General features: G+C 38.7%; 1 protein-coding gene and 1 long non-coding RNA gene across 4 annotated transcripts in view; both read right to left on the minus strand.

Moving 5' to 3' along the window:
* uba5 (ubiquitin-like modifier activating enzyme 5) overlaps window positions 1-14,349 on the minus strand; it is a 101,770-nt gene extending 87,421 nt beyond the window's left edge. For both annotated transcript variants that reach the window (XM_062520995.1, XM_062520994.1), the window contains exons 1-3: window positions 14,278-14,349; window positions 13,852-14,020; window positions 13,673-13,718 (exon numbers count right to left, since the gene is read on the minus strand). In XM_062520995.1, the coding sequence (XP_062376979.1) occupies window positions 13,673-13,718; window positions 13,852-14,015 (210 nt within the window). In that variant the 5' untranslated portion in view covers window positions 14,016-14,020; window positions 14,278-14,349. The remainder of the gene's footprint in view (window positions 1-13,672; window positions 13,719-13,851; window positions 14,021-14,277) is intronic.
* Window positions 14,350-17,027: 2,678 nt separating this feature from the next.
* On the minus strand, window positions 17,028-19,437 carry LOC134066012 (uncharacterized). Of its 2 annotated transcripts, none has more exons than XR_009936353.1 (4): window positions 18,285-18,871; window positions 17,947-18,013; window positions 17,597-17,816; window positions 17,028-17,120 (listed from the first exon to the last, which is right to left on the minus strand). It is a non-coding gene; the product is annotated as an uncharacterized LOC134066012 (long non-coding RNA). The 2 variants fall into 2 exon arrangements; XR_009936354.1 differs by lacking the exon at window positions 17,028-17,120 and adding an exon at window positions 19,371-19,437 and having other exon boundaries at window positions 17,344-17,816; window positions 18,285-18,357.
* Between the last annotated feature and the right edge of the window lie 1,950 nt (window positions 19,438-21,387).

Here is a 21,387-nt window from a genome sequence, read left to right on the forward strand (position 1 = left end):
TGTCTATCAACATTAATTAGACTATCTACATTCAACTTTTAAATTATTTACTGTCTCAGGCTTTAAGAGTACACGCTGGCTCTCTTAAGACTAGCCAGTTAAATCGATTACACCTGTGTCAACTACTCTCAGAGAGCTGTATCAGTGTCTCTCTTAACAAGAATATAAGGCACATTCCATCCAACCTTCTATCCATTCATCTTCTTCAGACCATTCACTCATCCACCCATTAAACTGTCAATCAATATCTATTAAACAATCTGCCTATCAACATCCATTAAACATTCTGTCTATCAACATTAATTAGACTATATACAACTTTTAAAGTATTTACTGTGGGTCCCTCTCAAGCAGTGTTTATATGTCCTCCCTCGCTCCTCGATCCTCAATGATCTACATAAAGAAAGATAGAAGAAGGGCTAGACTATCCCATTGTTGCCGCTCCATCATTCTTTATGTAGATCAGTGAGGAGCGAGAGAGGACGCGTAAACGCTATATATGAGAGGCACCTTCTGTCTCAGGCTTTAAGCATACAATCTCATTAAGACTACAGATCCTGTTTCACTACTTCCTCTGTCCACAACTGTTTCAAAATAAAGGTCCTCACTGCAATAATACACTATTAAATCATTTAACCACTGAAACTACTCAACTATTGAACTGTTCAACCATTCCAACTGTCAGTTATCATCCACTATGCCTCCAGTCAACTACATGAAACCTCCATGTACCTAGCAACCAACATAGCAACCATTAAAATTAAGTGTTTATGACCGTTTCCATAGCAACCAACATGATTATACTGCAGTAACTTCTTGTTTCCTGATAGTGGCCACCATGGATACCCTAGCAACAAATGTTTCAAAATAAAAGTCCTCACTAGCAAGTTAGCTAGTTAGCATGGTTAGCATAGTTAGCATTGTTAGCATTTTTAGCATAACTGCAAAAAATCATAAACTAAGTAAGCTAATCAACCTGGTTAGCATTGTTAGCAAATTTAGCATTGTTAGCATAGTTAGCATTTTTAGCATTACTGCTAGGAATCATCGGTTAAGTTAGCTAATCAACCTGGTTAGCATTTTTAGTAAAGTTAGCATTGCTAGCATAATAAGCATTTTTAGCGTAACTGCTAGAAATCATTAGCTAAGTTAGCTAATCAACATTTTAACATGAATAGAAATCATTAGTTAAGTTAGAACTGGAACGTTTCATCTTTAAACTGTCTACCTTCACACTATCAACTCTCTGTAAACTATGCAACCACCATGTCTACCCTAGCTACACCTTAGTAACCATATCTACATTATCTATCTATTTTTGCATTTTCATGCACTGGTAATTCCTTGGAATTGCATTTCTAGTTCTTCTTCTAACGCACGCAATTCAGCTTCAACCGCTTAACGTAGAAACTCCATTCAAATTTTGTCGCGTAGGTCTTACTTACGCGATGTGGGCTTTGTATTTTTCAACTTTGTAACTTTTATACTTTTTAAACTATTAGTTAAAAACTATTACAATTTCCCCCATAGACTTAACATTGCTCATTATGACATCACGGCAGCAATTAGAATCTTACGCCAGGTGGCCGGCCACCTGGGCACCAACTGTCAGTTTCTCTGGCTTTAAGCATACAGTCTTTCAGAAGACTACACATATCCTGTTAAACTGTTTCCTCTGTCCACAACTGTTTCAAAATAAAAGTCCTCAATGCAATAATACACTATTAAATCATTTAACCATTGAAACTACTCAACTATTGAACTGTTCAACCATTCCAACTGTCAGTTATCATCCACTATGCCTCCAGTCAACTACATGAAACCTCCATGTACCTAGCAACCAACATAGCAACCATTAAAATTAAGTGTTTATGACCGTTTCCATAGCAACCAACATGATTATACTGCAGTAACTTCTTGTTTCTTGATAGTGGCCACCTTGGATACCCTAGCAACAAATGTTTCAAAATAAAAGTCCTCACTAGCAAGTTAGCTAGTTAGCATGGTTAGCATAGTTAGCATTGTTAGCATAGGTAGCATTTTTAGCATAACTGCAAAAAATCATCAACTAAGTTAGCTAATCAACCTGGTTAGCATTATTAGCAAATTTAGCATTGTTAGCATAGTTAGCATTTTTAGCATTACTGCTAGAAATCATCGGTTAAGTTAGCTAATCAACCTGGTTAGCATTGTTAATAAAGTTAGCGTTGCTAGCATAATTAGCATTTTTAGCGTAACTGCTAGAAATCATTACCTAAGTTAGCTAATCAACATTTTAACATGAATAGAAATCATTAGTTAAGTTAGAGCTGGAATGTTTCATCTTTAAACTGTCTACCTTCACACTATCAACTCTCTGTAAACTATGCAACCACCATGTTTACCCTGGCTACACCTTAGTAACCATATCTACATTATCTATCTATTTTTGCATTTTCATGCACTGGTAATTCTTCTAACGCAGCCAATTCAGCTTCAACCGTTTAACGTAGAAACTTCATTCAAACGTTGTTGCGTAGGTCTTGCTTATGCCATGCCTGCTTTGTATTTTTTAACTTTGTAACTTTTATACTTTTTAAACTATTACTTAAAAACTATTACCATTTCCCCCATAGACTTAACATTGCTCATTATGACATCACGGCAGCAATTAGAATCTTACGCCAGGTGGCTGGCCACCTGGGCACCAACTGTCAGTTTCTCTGGCTTTAAGCATACAGTCTCTCAGAAGACTACATATCCTGTTAACTGTTTCCTCTGTCCACAACTGTTTCAAAATAAAAGTCCTCACTGCAATAATACACTATTAAATTATTTAACCATTGAAACTACTCAACTATTGAACTGTTCAACTTCCGACTGTCAGTTATCATCCACTATGCCTCCAGTCAACTACATGAAACCTCCATGTACCTAGCAACCAACATAGCAACCATTCAAATTAAGTGTTTATGACCGTTTCCATAGCAACCAACATGATTATACTGCAGTAACTTCTTGTTTCTTGATAGTGGCCACCATGGATACCCTAGCAACAAATGTTTCAAAATAAAAGTCCTCACTAGCAAGTTAGCTAGTTAGCATGGTTAGCATAGTTAGCGCAGTTAGCATTTTTAGCATTACTGCAAAAAATCATCAACTAAGTTAGCTAATCAACCTGGTTAGCATTATTAGCAAATTTAGCATTGTTAGCATTTTTAGCATTACTGCTAGAAATCATCGGTTAAGTTACCTAATCAACCTGGTTAGCATTGTTAGTAAAGTTATCATTGCTAGCATAATTAGCATTTTTAGCGTAACTGCTAGAAATCATTACCTAAGTTAGCTAATCAACATTTTAACATGAATAGAAATCATTAGTTAAGTTAGAGCTGGAATGTTTCATCTTTAAACTGTCTACCTTCACACTATCAACTCTCTGTAAACTATGCAACCACCATGTTTACCCTAGCTACACCTTAGCAACCATATCTACATTATCTATCTATTTTTGCATTTTCATGCACTGGTAATTCCTTGGAATTGCATTTCTAGTTTTATTTTGGGATGAAAATTTTGTTTTATTTTCTCCATACTTTAAGGTGAATATGAAAATGTCCTGCGGTGTGACCGTAACATTAGTGAAGCATGAAGCATAAACATTCATAAAATGAGCCAAAAACATCTAGAGCAATTTATATATATTTCGGCATTATTTTGAACATATTTACTTCATAAATGTAATGTTTAAAGAAGTACAAAACGTATACAATAATGTTTACAACAAATTCAATTTCGTAACAAAAATGCTGTCCTGCGGCGTGACATGGTAAATCAGGTTTTTCTACAGAAAATTGCATGGACAACTATATGGGTCTTTGGGTCAAGCCCCCTATCAACCACCTCTCCAGATATTTGAGAGTGCTGAGAACGTTTCAGGTGAGTGTTAATCTCCCTCGAATTCCACAAATTTCATTATTTCTGTCAGTCTATGAATGTGTCCATTTTTGTAGTCCTGTGGTGTGACAGTTTTATTTTGAGGAAATATAAACTTTTTTATAAAAAAAATCACGAATTAAAGTTTAAAATAATATATGTATTCAGTTAACATAATGCCCAAGATCAGTCATGTGTAGAAAGGATTCAAAATGGCCACAATGGTGTAAATGTCCTGCAGTGTGACAGTCATGTCCTGTAGTGTGACAAATATGTCAGATATGTTGCTAGATCCTTGTCTGTGGTTTTTAAAATGTATGATGCATGAGGTATTTGTCTCCTTGTGACATGATTGTTTATTGAATATAGAATGTCAACAATGACTGGTAATTGGTTTTAAAGTATGTTTTATGCAATTTTTTTATAGGAATGAGGACAAGGACAAGGAAGAACCGGTAAATGTTATACCAGGATGAAGCGGCATGGACAGAGGAATGCTTTTCAGGCCACAGAGAAAGAATATGGCATTTACTACTCTCAAAGTGATAATTTGGGTGATTTCAGAGCCTGAGGCCTATAGTAGAATCGCAAAAGTAGCTAATCTGAACTGACTAGTATTCAACAAATACCTTTACTATTTCTCCTAAAAATATGTCCTAAATAAAATTTCTCTTAAAATATATATTTTCAATGGCTTGTTTATGACTTTCCTGCATTGTAAAGGATGTAACACTACCATTAACAACCAAAACCATCCATTGTCAAGCTTTAAACTAAGTGTAATGTTTCATTGTAATCACATTAAATTGCCTCTTCTATATCTTCATGCAGATTCATTTGAAAAAAAAAACATTGCAAAGATACTCCATCAAAGATACTCCATCTGTTATGCATTCCATGACCAGTATTTGCTATGTAGCCTGTCGCCTTTCTTATTTATTTATTTATCTCTCGTCCTTCATGGTACTCATGCGGCACATGCCCTCTCACCAGCACAGAGGCGTCACTCATCAGACAATCACTGTAGTCACTGCAAGCAATATTGTGCACAAGAAACTATGTCTGCTATAGCAATGGAGCTCTTATATTAGGAGTTGTCATTATTCCTTCCTAAAAGTTGGTCTCAACAGGTTTTAGCTTTCAAGAGAAAATCCTTCTTCTTGACCATTGTTGTCGTTTTCTGTTTGTCTTTTAAAGTAATTGCGCCGTCACTAACTTGTACAACAAGGACAAAATAGCTGCATCTAAACATCTAGCTTTTCTACCAGCCAACTCAAACACACTTAGGTGGATGACAAGGTCTGTTGCTCATCTGTCCATCATCGTATAATCGACATCAACAATTTGATTGACCCAAACACTGGTTCGGGCATACAGACTTCTCAATGTGGCATCCCCAGATGAAATTTCCCAAATTCAAACTTTGTGGGTAGGGTAAATCTGGGTTAGTTTCATGAAACATGAGGTATTTAGATTTTACTGAGAAGCATTAATGAGATTTTATACATTTTGCATAAAGACAAAAATTTAAATGAATCTCCTACTTTATGGCACCAATATAATGTGATAGAAGTGACACCTCTTAAAGGATGACTACTCAACATGTCTTGTTCATGCTTTTTGTTCAAATGAATGTACTGAGAAACAATATTTGAAGGAGATGTTATATATTTGGACTCAATTTAAGATAGAAATGCAAATAGATTTCTTTGTTAAAGGCACATTTTACAAATAATCTTTATACTGAATCTGATATCGTCCTGTGGTGTGACGCCATGTCCTGTGGCGTGACATCACTTAAAATACAATTAAATTACTTTTATAAGGGTTCAGTAACTCTAATAATAACATGCCTTTCTCAACACTGCATAATATAACTATCAAAAGAAAAACTAACTTTTTCATCAAAGATTTTTCATTTTACAAAATATTTCCACTAGAGTGGGCAATAAAAGAGGGTACAAGTAACGAATGGAATTGAAAAACAGCTGTTAAAAATGACCATATGCAGAATTTTAATGATAATTCCTAAATAGGGATTCTTTAACTTTAATTAAAGCTGAATAATATATTTGAAATCGATTATATATATTATTTAACTTTACCGTTGAGTAATGTCACACCGCAGGACAATTTCTATGTGGGGCTGAGTGAAAAGCTTAAAAAAATAGTAAAAGGAGAAGAAATATCTATCGAACAATAACAGTTACATGAAATTCAACATTTGAACATTACAATTTTATGTAATTCTCAGGAAAATTAGAACTTTTTTTTTTAAAAATGCGGTTTCACCCTTATTTGTCATCTGCCCAGCCACCAAAGTTTTCATGACTGATAATGGCTTTAGTTGCCACTTCATGTCTACAGATGTGTATATTGTATTAGATATCAACACACAATGTTATTGTATTGTTTTGGACAACGTTCTGCACGTTTCACTTCAATGTAGACTGCATGCGTTCATTGCGTTGTGAACGCGCAGCAATCTCTGGAAAGGAAACGGTGGAAGTCGCAGCAGTAGCCTATAGCCTATCACGCTCAATGCTGTAAATCCATCTGTTCCAGAATATTTGGTTCATATCATCAATCTTTGGTTTTGGTGTTTGTGCAACCGGGCCCTGACGATTTAACAAAAGTCTGAGTAACGTAGGAATTAGGAAAGTATGTAGGCCTAAGGTGAGATCAAAATCAGGCTAGAAGTAGGCTAGTTCTACTTTGTTTCCTTCTTTTCCCCATGTCATTTTCATTGGTGGTCAACTCACTGTGAGTCCTGTGTATCGTAGCAACGAGCACAATACTGATGTGGTGTGTCCAGTGGGAAAATCTCATGCAGGCCTAGTTTCTAAGCTATCGTTTATTTTTTCGCGTGTCACTATGATATAATTATTTTTAGATGCAAAAAGTCTAACTGGCTTAGTCAAAGTTTGTCAGATGGCGGCAGAAAATGATTGGCTGGCGAAATGTTTTTTCGTTAATGGTAGGCCTAAACATATTGTGATTCATCCGTTTATTTCAGATAGGTTGTTATTAAAAACCATTAACAAAAAATAATTGTTCATCGACGTTGAAAAACGGTCAGAAAATTCGATCGATAATCCTGTATTTAGCTCCTGCCAGGATGTGAACACGGGTCTCCGGCGTTGCAGACAGGAGTGCTAACACTGCGCCACTTGACAGTATACAAAGGTTGTGTTAGGATAGGTGTTTGACTTGACGTAACTCAGTCTGTCCAGCAAATATGTAAGAAAATGCTTATACATTAGCATAGATATAGTCTGAGCTTTAAAAGATAGCCTACAAACAGAAGATAAGATATACAACTATGAATGTACGTAGGCATACGCGCCCTACGTACATAAATAGGCTACGACGAAAATATGTTTTACACATGTAGGCCTGTCGCAACGTTTTCAAAACAAACTCGCATTTTACCACTGTAAATCGCCTCCATAGACTATGCCATGTAAATGAAAAATAGTTATTAAAATAAAGCACATATATAATACATATTGCACATATAAACGATATGTTTTATGGTAAAATATTATTCTCATGCCCGACTGACAGGAAATCCTTGCGACATCTGCTGTGAGAAAAGAGAATAGCAGCCTGGACAAAAATGGCCGAACGCGAGACAACAAAGTGTTGTCACATAAGTGAGCGCAAAATAGCTCTAAACTAGCTCATGGATTAAAGTGAAAAAAAATCATCTGACTGAAAATTTTTCCTCAAAAAAAAAAAAAAAAAGAAATTGACACACGCAAGTGATACAAATCAAAGGGCCTACGTAAAATATAGGGCCATACAGACTAATTGTACCCTCCGTTTACAAGTAACACATTTTAAAGTAGGTCTAGCTATTCAACACTGCAGACTGTTGCTTATTAAGAGTGCTCCCAGGGCCGGCCATAGCCCAATTCCCCCAGGGGCTGGGGGAGAAAATTGGGGAGATTAGGGCCAGCATTATGCCTAAAATACATGTATGTCTCCAAAACATTCCTCATCTGTTATCAGACATGCATGAAAACAATTTAAACTCACAGCCATAGGTTATTTACCGTCAGATAGGCCTATGTTATTGAAGATTTAGAATAATTGATTTGAAATGTAATATGCTAAAGAATTCTGATGTTTTCTGATGTCAGGATATAATTTGGTGTAACTTTACTTAGTGTGATTAGGCCCTAGGTGACATGTTGTTTAATTAGGTGCATGTCACTTTAAGACGTTTTAGTTTTTGGGTAAGAACGTGATGCACGGCATGAATGTTCCATGGTTTTTCTGACCATGTTGGTCATGTCAATTATATGAGTATGAACTGTGCTGTTTGTTACAATACACATTCAAAAACATTAACTGGAAGACAAGACGTTTTTATAAGAACACGCGTCAGTAATAGGACTCCTATTAGATAAGTTTCGTAAAATGGAAACGGACCTACGACTTTCTCTTTGAAGAAGACAAATTAGGCAAACTTTAGGCTATAGACATAGCCTAAGCTACTGGATCCTTTTGAATTGTATAAGTTAACCTTGTTGGCTTATTATAATTATTTTTAGAGAAATTAGCAGTTAAACTAAACAGTAGGATAGCCTAATAGTGGCATGGCGCAGACACACACTTTCCCGTAGTCTGTCTCTGCGTTTCGGGCGCACCCGACTCTATTAATATTAATAATGACCGAAAGTAGGCTATAGCCATGTTCTTTTTAACAATTCATCTTTACGCTCCCCAACACTGCCGACCTCTAAGTAGCCTAATTTGATGAGATCGGGGAACTACACAGCAAGTGCGGACAAGAAGTCATCGCAAACAATGCAGACCTTTGCGCAGCTAGTGCGTGGATGTCTGTCCTGATGCTGTTCTATAGCCTACAATTACAACTGGCGAAACAACTGTTTATTTTAATTTTACTTTTATGGAGAACAATTAGCCCAAATCATAGACTATTTAAACTGAAAAAACAACAGCTTTCCTGAACTTCTGCATAGCTTGTTTAACCTATACAAAAGCCTAATAGGCTGCGGCTCCAATGTAGGCTATAAATCAGGACTGTTCTTTCATCTGTTTCAATAGGCCTTTCTTTCGTTTATTATTGTATCATTATGTTTATGATGATGATGATTATTATTATTAGTAGTAGTAGTAATAGTAGTAGCAGCCTAATAGTGGTAGTAGAAGTAGCAGCCTAATGCTCATCAACGCAGGTGCACCAACGCACTTATTTATTTATTTATTTATTTTGCGCATTGACATAGCGCCTCCGGTTGACGGAAATCCGTCGTAGCGACGGAAAACTTTAATCCATGCTAGCTTGTACCGGTGTGCTTTTGATCATGTAAAAATTCTGGGTGACAAAACACGCGTATTTAGGAAAAGTCGTGAACGTAGGGTCCTGGAATTTAATCGAGTGAAAAGATTTTTTTTTTTTTGTAATCGCTGCGGTCAAATGACCGCAGCCCGGCAGTTCTAGGTATATCTAGGTCAAACCCACACGGCGCTTCTAGGAATACGCGTCAGCGGTCAAATGACCGGCGCTTGGCGCTTCTAGTGTTAATGGACACCCGCCCTCGACATGCACATTTAATCTAGATAAAACATTCACAATCGTGAACGCAATGACGCACAGAAGACGACTAGCTAAATTACTGTTAGATCCGTTTAGCATCATTAGTAGGCTATGCTGCAGACATTTGATTAAAACTCTTGCATTCAAGTTGACTGACCATCTCAATACAAATGTTTTTCAACTCCAAGACTTAAAGGGGCCTGTCCCAAGGAGAAAAAGTATTAGCTTACCTGAACAGAAACTGAGGGGTATTCCACGAACGGAGGTTTTTACAAACACAGAGTTAACGCTGAACTCTAGGTTGATTGACCCTGAGCCGACTAAACCAGAGTTGTCGGTTCCACCGCGCCGGTTATGAATTAGTTTAATCAACACGGGGTTGGTTAACACTGGGTTGTGCGCGTACACGCCAAACCTATAAAGACGTGATGTATGGAGCATGGAAATCCTGATCAAAAGGGCGAAACAGGCTAGCTGCCACTAGGGGCATCTAGGCGAGAAACGGGCCACATGTTTCTCAGAACTCGAACGCAGGCTATAATAAATTAGAAAAAGTTTTAAAAAGTAACACCAAATTAAGCCTCTGTCATTCAGAGAAACCCTGTTAGAGGATCGCTGACTGCGTGAATGCATACGTTTCATGACAAAAGCACGTTCCTAAATATCTGAACTATGAATCTATTCGTCAGTTAAGTTTTCTTAGCATTCCTACCACATAACCTGTTATTTTATAAAGATGTAGGCTACTCCGATGGGCCCAAGCGATCATCTGATCAAGTAAAGATGAAACACTACGATTCATGGTAATAATTGTATTATTTTTCCACATACATTTCTACATCTCTTTGCGCGGAATGGCTATATTGTGGAGGACGGCGCATGCAACAATTACGCAAGCCTGTTCGGACACACTCTTATACTATACGTAGGCATTGAAATATGGACTTCAATATCCCAAATGTGTTTTCAATCGCTGGTTCTGCTGTATGCCAGGTTAAATGTTGCCTGTGGTCCAGGAGCGGGATTAGGGTAGCCTACAGGGTGATGAGCGTCGGGAGGCATGGATACCATCGATCCCCAAGGAGCTACCCATCGAATTGCGCTGCGACCAAATACAAACTTTTAGCTATCTTGCACAAGCACAACAATTATAAGGTCTATGATATGTTCATAATGCAACACAGTCTGTTGAAATGTATAGCTCAAATTACATCCTGCATCGTAGACCAAACCAGGCAATTGTGCCTCCACATAAGTAATCATATACTAAGCATCATAGGCTATATCCTCTTGGCTAATGATAAAATCGACAGCGATTAACAAACCATCTCGAAGATATGAAATGGCCAATATAGGCTGCGTATACCTAAACATTTGTGATAGCCTTTCCTGTTAATCGGCCTCATATATGGCTGGGGCCTATAGGCACTTGTGCCATCAATGCACCCAATGACATAATATTGTAACCGAATGGTATCATAGTGATACCCATATGAAAAGTCAACAGCAAGGACAATTTCTGTGCCACTTGGGGACATTTAAAGCATTAGTGACCTGTGAGTTGGTGAAACTCCATTTTAATGACCCTCGTGAGTTGTGGCCAGGAAAGCGAAGTCGCGCACTAACCGCTCCAGCGCAAGACAGACTGTAGCCTACGCACTGATTGGCAGACCGTAGCTTTCCCTATGCTCAGCATCTCAAATACTGTACATAAAACTACACGTCGCAAATAAACGGAGAGCTATGCAAATAGTTTTCAGTTAACTGAGGCCAGGTTCACGACTGGTAGCCTAACGTAGGGCTGGAGAAGGCTATTTAAATATATTAAAGATTAACGTAAAAAACGATATCGCTTCAGCCAAAATTCATCGAGATGTCGAGCCGTGGTCTTATCAAACTCTCTCAGTGAATTGCACAAATTATTGTCGCTCCGATGTCAATAGGCCTCTCATCAATAGGGCATGCCATTGCGAACACGAGAAAGCTGCGGAAATCGCAGGTTCAAAAACCGGGTTATCTTTCAAACTTAACCTGCTTAAAACCTGCTCCGACCAGGTTAGGTTCAGAGCATATGTTTCTATAGTAACTAACATACTGTGTTTATTTTGGAACGGAAAACCTAGAGTTACCGCAGACCCTGGGTTAAAGGTCCCAGAGAATGGATGAATTGAGTATTGCACTGTGTTCTCTGATGTTAAAATAGTATATATATTCAACTTTGATTTAAAAAAATAAACTCAATTGCAATTTTACAAGACTAATTAAAACCATATATTTAGGCTGGGTATTGAAATGGTCTGTTTGACTAAATGGCGCCCTCTTTGGCAACCCCAATTGAACTTCAATGGCTTTGCGAGGTCTGACATCACAAGCAAGCAGTTTTGCTGAATCGCCCGTTTTTTAGTGTCTATTTCTAAGTTCAAGATTTCCATATGAAGGAGGGCACAACCATGCCTCATGTTCATGATAGCTCTTTGTTTATGCACAACCTCTCATAATTCATGAAAACCAAGAAAAAAATTATTTCCATTCTCTGGGACCTTTAACTTACCCGGTTTTGTGATAAAACCGGCTTTGTGGAATACCCCTCTGAACAGTCCAACCAGTAGAATATGATAAACTTAGCCTGCTACTTTGTTTACAATATTTTGAGGCTTCAACCAGACAGACAGCTGAATTTAAGAGGTGGAGTTATAATATGAATAGTAGGCCTAGGCCATAATCTGCATAAAGATTGCTGTTATGAATATCAGAAATGTCAGTATATAGAATGTAGGCCTATAATAGAGTAATTATTCATAATTACACAATGTGTGTGTGTTTCAAATAAAGACAAGCTTTACATCTTGTTAAAAAATCATTCACATTATACAGTATGACAGGAGAGCGATAAAATATGTGTGCCCCCCCCCCCAGACCAAGACGGGCCGACCACCACACATTGCCTTCTAATCTGTGGGAAACACTGAACCGTGATAATTTTGGTCACTATAACCGTGGGGTTAAATTTTCATACCGTTACATCCCTAGGCATGTGACAATTATTTTGCATTTCCATTGGTTAGTATTGAGTTAAAGTGGTATTTACTTATTTAAGGGATGCCTCATTTTATTACCAACACCGTACCATAGAGGGTTAAAGTGTAACTTCACCCCATAACTCCACCCACTTCACATTTCTGAAAAAGGCTTTCAAAATGGGCAGGACGTTCTGAAATTTGGAAGGTAGTGCAGCACTACCATGGTGATTCAACCATGGTGATTTCGTGTCAATCTGGAAATGAGTGCTGCAGACATGGCTTATCACAGGTAGGCTAATCAGGGCAGCAGGTGTTGGGGCATTCCTAATTTGTAACGACCCGGTGACATAGTCTTGACAGAAAAGTGCAGGACTATGTCAGCATTCCAATAGCATTTTGGACCAAAATGCCATGGCATGTTTCAACCTGTAGAGGGCGCGGAGAGCTATATCTCCAATACAAAATCATACAAAATGTTACTTTTCTCGAGAAACACGATTTTTGTCAATATTAACCCTGGTAATAGTGTAGGTCACCACTTATGAGTAATTTCAATCAATCAACAGCTCAAAAAACATTTTAGGGTGCAGTTACACTTTAAGTATATAGGTCAGATGTAGAGAATGGCTTTCACTGTTCACTGAAGTGTGTGTGTGCGTGCGCGTGTGTGTGTAAGTGTGACATGCAAGAACCTATGTCCCCTAACCTATGTCTCTCTTGCACAATTTGAAAAAAAAAACACCCCCAAAGGTTGACATAATTTTTCTAATTTTGCAAAGTATCACTAGTAATGATGATACTTTGCAAGTAATCCCCTGCAAAGTATCATAGTTTGTCACCTAAGTACAAATCAATACAATTTGTATTACAAGTAGCCTACTTATGTTACTATAAAGGGGTACTTATGTTTAGTCACATTCTGAACCTTTCTGGACCTGAATTGAATTCAATAGCAAAGGAACAGCATAAATGATGACATGCATTGTACTACATGATTAACATCACTGTTTGTTAGGCTATCTGATTTGTCTGCGTTAGTCACGCTGTATGTTATATGCTTGCTAATAACATACGATTAAGCACCTTCTAAAGAGCGCAGGACAATGACACATTCAGCCAACAGTGGAATAATGCTACTTTACATAGTAAACAAGTAGCTGTTGCTCACCTCGTAATCTTCAACAATGCCCATACGTTTCAAAGCCATAAGACGACTGAAATGCAAGCAACACAATTTAAATTGTACAGGTGATCAAAAACAGTTGAAATAATCCAGCGACGACTTCATAAATTCATTTAGACAGCGAAGACGTGTTAAATCAAAGATGCAGCCAAAATTAGCGCTACCTGTATGGATTTGAGTCCACAACTTCTGCGCTCATCTGGTCGATTTTAGGTCGAGAACATGCCTGTTCTGTGTCGTCGTAAGATTTCTGCTTACATTTAATCAGTTCATTTTCGAGTTCACGAACTCGGAGCTTGAGTTCTTCGACAGTCGACATCGCAACCATACGATGATCTGTTTCGACCTCACTCTGACCGTCACTACGGTCTAAAAAGGAATGATCACCTTCGTTCTGCCTATCACCGAGACCATATGTCAAAATAGTCATGTCCATGACCTCCGGAAGCAGAACGACTTGCGTTAATAAATAGCAGAGAATGCTCCCGGGTCAGTCTCCTATCCCTGAACGCCTCAGAATGGTCCGAGCGACAAGGATAGTGACGGTCATCCCTCGGTCTCACAGATCCATAGTTACATTCGTAACCTACGTTTTCCACTGTCTTTTCAGGGACTGTCTGTAATATGAAAGAGCGTCTGTCAAATAATTGTACACGTTAGCGCTAAACTATGAAGTCATTGTCGCGCGTATGACGTGGCGTTTTCTTATTTGATCGTGACGTTATGGGAAGTAGATAGGGCCAAATGGTGCTATCAGAAGGCTCGTTCACTGATGTACATGCGAAAAAAGCAACAGAAAAAGATCAGATAGACATTGACATCAAATACAGTAAGGCGGAGGTAAAAAGCATTGTTAAGAATAGGATCACTCATAAGTGGCAGCATATGGGACAATGGATGCACAGGGAGACACTTAGAATACAAGGGAAAGTGGGAAAAGGCAGACACACCAGGTCCAGGTGGGAGGAGAGTGCACTGACAAGAATGAGACTGGGTCACACAAAACTTAACAGCACATTATTTCTAATGAAAAAACATGATAGTGGTCTCTGTAAGTATTGCCAGAGTCAAACACCAGAAACCGTAGAGCATATTTATTCTTCATTGCAATACATATCATCAAGCAAGGCAGAGATTGAGTGATCAGCTGGTAGTAAGGCTACATAATGTGTCTGATCTGAAGACATTATTGTAGTATCTCAGGGGAAATTTTTGTTTTTTTACTTTCTTTTTTGAAAGATACAAACCTCCTGAAAAGAATATAAAATCTATGTTTTGGTTCTAATTTGTTTTGTTTTTGTTTGTTTTGTTTGTTTTATTTATTTGTTTATTTGGGTTATACTAATGCATAGACAAAGATCCCTGAATATCTTGAATATCTCTGTAGTAGAGTAGTGAATCCTGTTCCGTACTCCAGTCAAGTGGTGGCGGTAATGCAAAAAGAAAAGGTGCCAACTGCCAATAAAACCAGAAGAAGAAGAAGAAGGCTCGTTCACGATGAGCTGTGCTGATTTAAGCAAGGGGGCAGGCATATTCCCGGAAGTAGAAACACGAAATGAGCTGGTGATCAACACTCTGCTAACTCCCTTGGACGGCCATAGACTTTCAGATTTTTGCGATCCCATAACTTCATGTAACATGTGCCCTTTGTCTCCCTTATAGCTTCTGTGTATTCTATATAGGGTATCGAAGTCAAAATTAATTCACTGTTTCCCCGTATATTACGTTGGTTTCCCGTAAAGAAGTATTTTAGCATGTCGGTTGTAGGGAAGCTAACGTTCGACGTCACATTTCCCGTAATGTCTGGATCAGAAGCTCAGTGTTGGCTGTTGTTAGAGCTATGTGTTAGTCCAGCCTGCACGAAAACCATGACGGAAAGTCATTCACAAAATCAGTGAAAAAGCGTATAGCCCACGGTAGCCTACTGTTTGATAGGGTAAAGCATTACCTATAGGCAAGACAACATAATATTAATATTAAAAACGAACGTTGGAAAAGAAGACTCAAACTTTTTTCTCCTCCATTAATGTTTTGAAGATGATCATGTGTGGTAGTTTTCAACATGAACACGACTTGATATCTTCTACTCTGCTTGATATGTAATGAATGTTCAACGTAATAAATACATACATAAATAAATGTTTAACTTTAATGACTGATCACTGTTTATTTATTACTAGAGCTTAATAAATAGTAATAAGTGATAACAAATTCAGTAGTGTGTTGCCTCCACTGCGGAAATACTGCACTTACCTTTAATCTCTTAATGCAGATGGAGATTCTTGCCAAATTTTGAACAAATTTTGAACGATTTGTTTTTATACAATAACAGTCATTATGCCAAGTTCCACGGGCAGCACAATGATCACTCAGGGCTTAAATTAAAGACACATGACATGGGCCAAGATATAGATTTACCTTCAGGATTTTATTTACTTCATGAAGTTTCTTTTTCACAACATCATATACAAAAATAAAAGTTGCCTATTGTTTTTGAGGTTTACTGTAGAGTTTACAGTATGTGCAGGTCATGCATTTCCTGATTCATCATGGTCTTGGGAGGTACTGCACAACGTTTGGAGCAGACATATAGATGTATGTACTGTAGGTGCTACACAGCAATTCCTAATAGGTGCATTTAGGCATTCTCAAGTGTCCAAAACCTCTCAAAACTCCAAAAAACAAAAATGTGTCTGTCACTATTTATCTGTGTGTGTTGCTTTGATATTGTGTCACAGTACAGACACCCAGATAGCAATAGGTCAGTGGCCCACTGGCGGCCCACCAGCGGCAGAGTTGGCGGTCCAACGGCGGTACCCACCAGTGGCCCGCTGGAGTTTTGCTCATCGGTTCTCTAGCGGTCCACCGGCGGCTCAGAAGCGGCTCCAGATAAAGGGCCACCCTTTTGCCGCTTACTACCCACCAGCTTCTAATTGGCCTTATTTATGGCCTTAATAATTAAAATGATGTACTAAAATATAGCAATAATACATTCTAACACTTTCCATTTGCCCTCAATCAGAACAATTTACAATTATTTACAGGGCTTACCAAAGTTACCAAATTTACTAAGGTGAAGACAGTGCCTGCTGATGAGAAACCTATAAATGTATTCTGTAATTTAATAATCCAATATAAAAACATTTATCCTCAGCAACTATCACACAGACTCACCACATAGTATTAGGTTCAATACATTTTGTTTATTTATTTCTTTTACATGCTTTATTTCTTCTACATGCTTAAACAATTTATTAAAATTATTTTTAATAATGATATTAATATGCAACACACTCTTCAGGTGTAGGGACTTAAAAGCCACCTTTCCTGCTGCACCAGTCTAATTAATTTGGAGCGCCAGGGACCTCCTCAAAGCCCGCCCCAGCATCCTCTTAACAGCATCTCGGTGGTTTTCCCTCCCAAGTATGTTCACCTGAAATACAAAGACCAAAATTACAATGGCATAACTTCCAGTCAAACATCTTAGCTGTTTTCAGCTTAAGCTGTTTTGCTATTTCATGCACAACCATCAAATACAGAGGGTATATATGATGACAAAAAGTGACAACATGTCATGTATCAAGCACACAACGCTCCACTTGGGAATGAGATTCAAGTTTAACAACACTCAAGGAGTTGAATAACCTGGCTCTCAATATATGATGTCTGTTCCCCAAAAATGTAGTGGGGAAGGGAAAAGAGATGTGAAATGCGACAGTTGTTTCAGATAACAATGGCTACTCACATGGTCTCACTTCTCGACACCCATTCCGTGATTTGAATAGTATTTTTGAATCAGTGAGTAAGTCCACATTAAAGCAAGGCAGAGCCACATTCATTACGAGAGCCAGGCTAGGACTTTTATGCCTACAATAATCACATGGCAAAACACTTAAAAAACAGACATACCAGTTGATTTTTCAGGTCCGCATCGGATGCAAGCCGCCTCTCCAACTCGTCCAGGTCCTCAACATTACTCAATGGCCTGTTGTTGTCCTCCACGAGGCCAAGATCCGCCACACCACCACCACCTAGCTTCTGCAGCATAGATGTGTTCACAGCCACCTGCTGCTTTACCCCAGCTCCTCCTCAATTGTTCGGAAGTGCTGCAGAACAAGTCTGTAAAAATCTATGAATCAAAAGGAATAGATTGGAATTGGCATGACACAAAAAGTAAAGATGCAAAGAAGTTGTGACAGACATTCATGGCTTGTTTCTCCCTTGATATTGGTGCCAGATTAATGAAAATGCAGTTCTACCTTGCTGGGGTGTTATTGGCAGCGTTGTGAGCGAATTTGACGGAGGTGTAGGTCTGACTGGTAAACTCTGTTGAACAGATTAGAAATGAAAAGGCGTATTTAGTGAGATGATTACTGCAATGGCAGGGTTCATACAAAAAAATTGAGCTGAATTTACTACCTTTTCACTACCATCAACATGTTTTCTACTACAAAAGCAAAAGGTGAAGAGTAATGTAATGCAATACCTTTCCAAAACACAATAACACATTTAAGAACAGGATTTAACAATGAACCAAGCTACTGGCATTTGAACAGGGGTGTGTAGGCTGTCAATAGGCACTGTATTATGTATTTACCGGCATGGCTGGAGTTGATGAAGCTTGCTGGGTGGTGGTGCTGGCAAAGGTGTAGTGGTCTGACTGGTAAACTCTGTTGAACAGATTGGATATGAAAAGACGTGTTTAGTGAGATGATTACTGCAATGGTATGACACCTGGCACATGCTAACTAGCGCCTAAAGTACAAACACTTCTAAAGGATATTTCCACTTAATTTTCAGACAAACCAAGCAAGGGACCACATTTACAGACTCTACAAATACTAACCATGATATCCATGTTTTATTTAAATGACTTGAAAGAGATCGTCAGGTATAAATGCACCATACAGTAGTGGTCAGTTCATTCATTCAGATGCTGTTACATGCTAACTAGCGCCTAAAGTACAAACACTTCTAAAGGATATTTCTACTTAATTCTCAGACAAACCAGGCTAGGGACCACATGTACAGACCCTATAAATACTAACCATGATGTCCGTTTTTTATTCAAATGTCTTGAAAGAGATCGTCAGGTATAAATGCACCATGCTAGTGTGGCCAGTTCATTCATTCACATGCTGTTACATGCTAACTGGCGCCTAGAGTACAAACACTACTAAAGGATATAACCAGGGGTCAAAATTAACTTTTTGAAATGTGAATATCTACCAGCCAGAGACAGATGAACTGGTGAAATCCACCAGCCATTCAATAGGAAATATGCATTTTCTGTCTGAAATCTACCAGCCAACTTCAACATTTACCAGCATTTGGCTGGTGGCTGGTGCTAATTTTGAGTCCTGGATATAACACTTCTAATAATTTACAATCTACTGATAAATACTGATAAATACTGACGGTCGACATTACGATTGACGTTAGTGAAACTATAATGAACAGTAAAAAGTTAGCCTGTCTGCCTCTAACGGTTTTCTTTTGCTATCCACTTCAGACTTTAGCCATAGCTAGACTTTAGCGAGTCTAACGCTTTATTAATCTATTCGATGTAGGTTTTTAAAAACGTGATCATCGACTTAACAGTACAGAAATACCATTTTGCAAGAAATGACGGATTCAGACAAAGACTAAAAATATGTTTAAAAAAGAATCAGATTGTACTTACAAGATCCAAGAAATCGCAGTCAGTCGAGGTCGAATGGCAAAATATCTGTATGAACATCTATCAGACGAGTTAAGGCCCATTCATGCTCAACGTGTGGCAATTTACGTCCGTATTTTGTACGCACGTTCTATCCGGTGGTGTATTCATACCTCCGTCCGTATTTTACGTGTGAATGCATAGCGCCCCCACTTTTTCGTGTGGTATTCGTGTGGTAGTGCTCGGTATTGCAACGTTTCATCCGTTTCATCCGTAATCATAAGCCCCTCAATTTCGTGTCAAAGTACGGACGAAATCAACGGAATGAACGTTTGAAACACTCCACACGTATCCGTATCCGTATTTTACGTTGAGCATGAATGGGGCTTTACAGCAATGTTCAGGGCGGCCAACGTCACAAAATGAGTTTGAGTCTGCGCAGTACGATGAACAGGAAACGATTTTTTGTTTCAGCCCCCTCTCATTGAGAACGACGGAGTCTGTTTGTCCATTTCTTTTAGGTCTATGGATTTAAGCCCGGCGCCCACCGGACACGCCGTTCAGCGGTGTTCGCCGGTCTGGGCTTGACCAGAGCCCATTTATGGAGAGCCGGTCTACTCGCAATTTACTCCATTGTACCTGCATTGTACCTGCAGTTCCAGTTGCAGTTCCACTGGGGGCGATCACAAGCAAGTGATCAAACAATGGGGGTCTATGGGGCTAGACGGCTCAATTGGTCTGTTTCACCTGATTGTCATTAAAAAATCGAAGATTGGATTTTAGTTTCTGCAAGCTCAATATGGGTTATAGGTTGAAAGTTGAATGACAATTACTTATGGCCCTTTGGTTTCTCACAGGCTTGGTCGTTGTTGCCCATAACACACCTATAATAACACCCTAATGAATGACGTCATTGACACGTTTGAAAGGCTTTTTAGAGCAATTAAGGGACTTCATAGTTCCAATTTGTTGGCCATATCACATTTGAATATTAATTCGCCAAACTTGTTGTGAAGTTTAAATGCACTGTCACGTTACATACAAGCTGTAAAATACAGACGTTCAGATCATAGTAACGTTTAGCTTATGACAGAGGTGTCATTTCGCTAGTTAGGTGGCAGTAGGCTAAGAAAAATAGCAATCTTTCAAAGTTAACTTCAGAACAAGTTTGGCAAATTAATATTCAAATGTGATACGGCCAACAAATTGGAACTACTTCATAGCCGTGCGTATATCTAAAGTTAATGCACACCTTATAGAACGCAGGACAATGGGGAATTCAACCGAGCAGTGGAATAAATAGATTAAGGGCGCTTTCAGACCTGGCTATTTGAATCGGAACAGGGAGCGTTTCCCCCAAAGATCGGTTCGATTGGGTAGGCTATACACTAATCCAGCGAAACACGGAAGTAACACAAAACCGCCATTACTGCGTGCCTGGCTGCTAAGAAATTAGCTCGTTGGTTCCATAGGCGGCTGTTGCAGAAGTTAGCTGTCATTAATACACGTCTTAATACCTTATGGTGTTAATAAATTACCTTCATTGGTAAGTTTTGGTACAGTCTGACATCATTGATCCAATGTTCCCCTTCACCTGACATTTTCATTCATTAGCAGTCCTCTCGTTAGACATTCTCTGACAGGATGCTTTCATTGAAAAGCACAGACAAGTGTCACTCGTCACACTCGCAGGCACGCAGTAATGGCGATATTCAAGATGGCAGCGCCCATAAAGTTCGCGCTGGATTAGTGTATATGTGAAAGCAGCAATCGCACTCTGTTCCGGAACAAAACAAATGGGCCGAGACCGCCTAGAGCAGGTGGTCTCGGCTCGTTTCCAATCGAAGTCGAGAGCGGTTCGTATGTAGTGAGAAAGCAATCGGGACGTGTAGCGGAACAACTCTCCCGTGTTTGCAATTGTTGTACACATTGTAACATTTTTGTATTGTATTTTGTTGCCTTTGTATGCCTCAATAAACCACCATGATACGTTTTCAAGCCATTCAAAATATGCCCAAAAGCTCACCCAGATAAATGTAAT

Source organism: Sardina pilchardus, chromosome 19 (genome assembly GCF_963854185.1).
Source record: "Sardina pilchardus chromosome 19, fSarPil1.1, whole genome shotgun sequence".
Taxonomy (NCBI): domain Eukaryota; kingdom Metazoa; phylum Chordata; class Actinopteri; order Clupeiformes; family Clupeidae; genus Sardina; species Sardina pilchardus.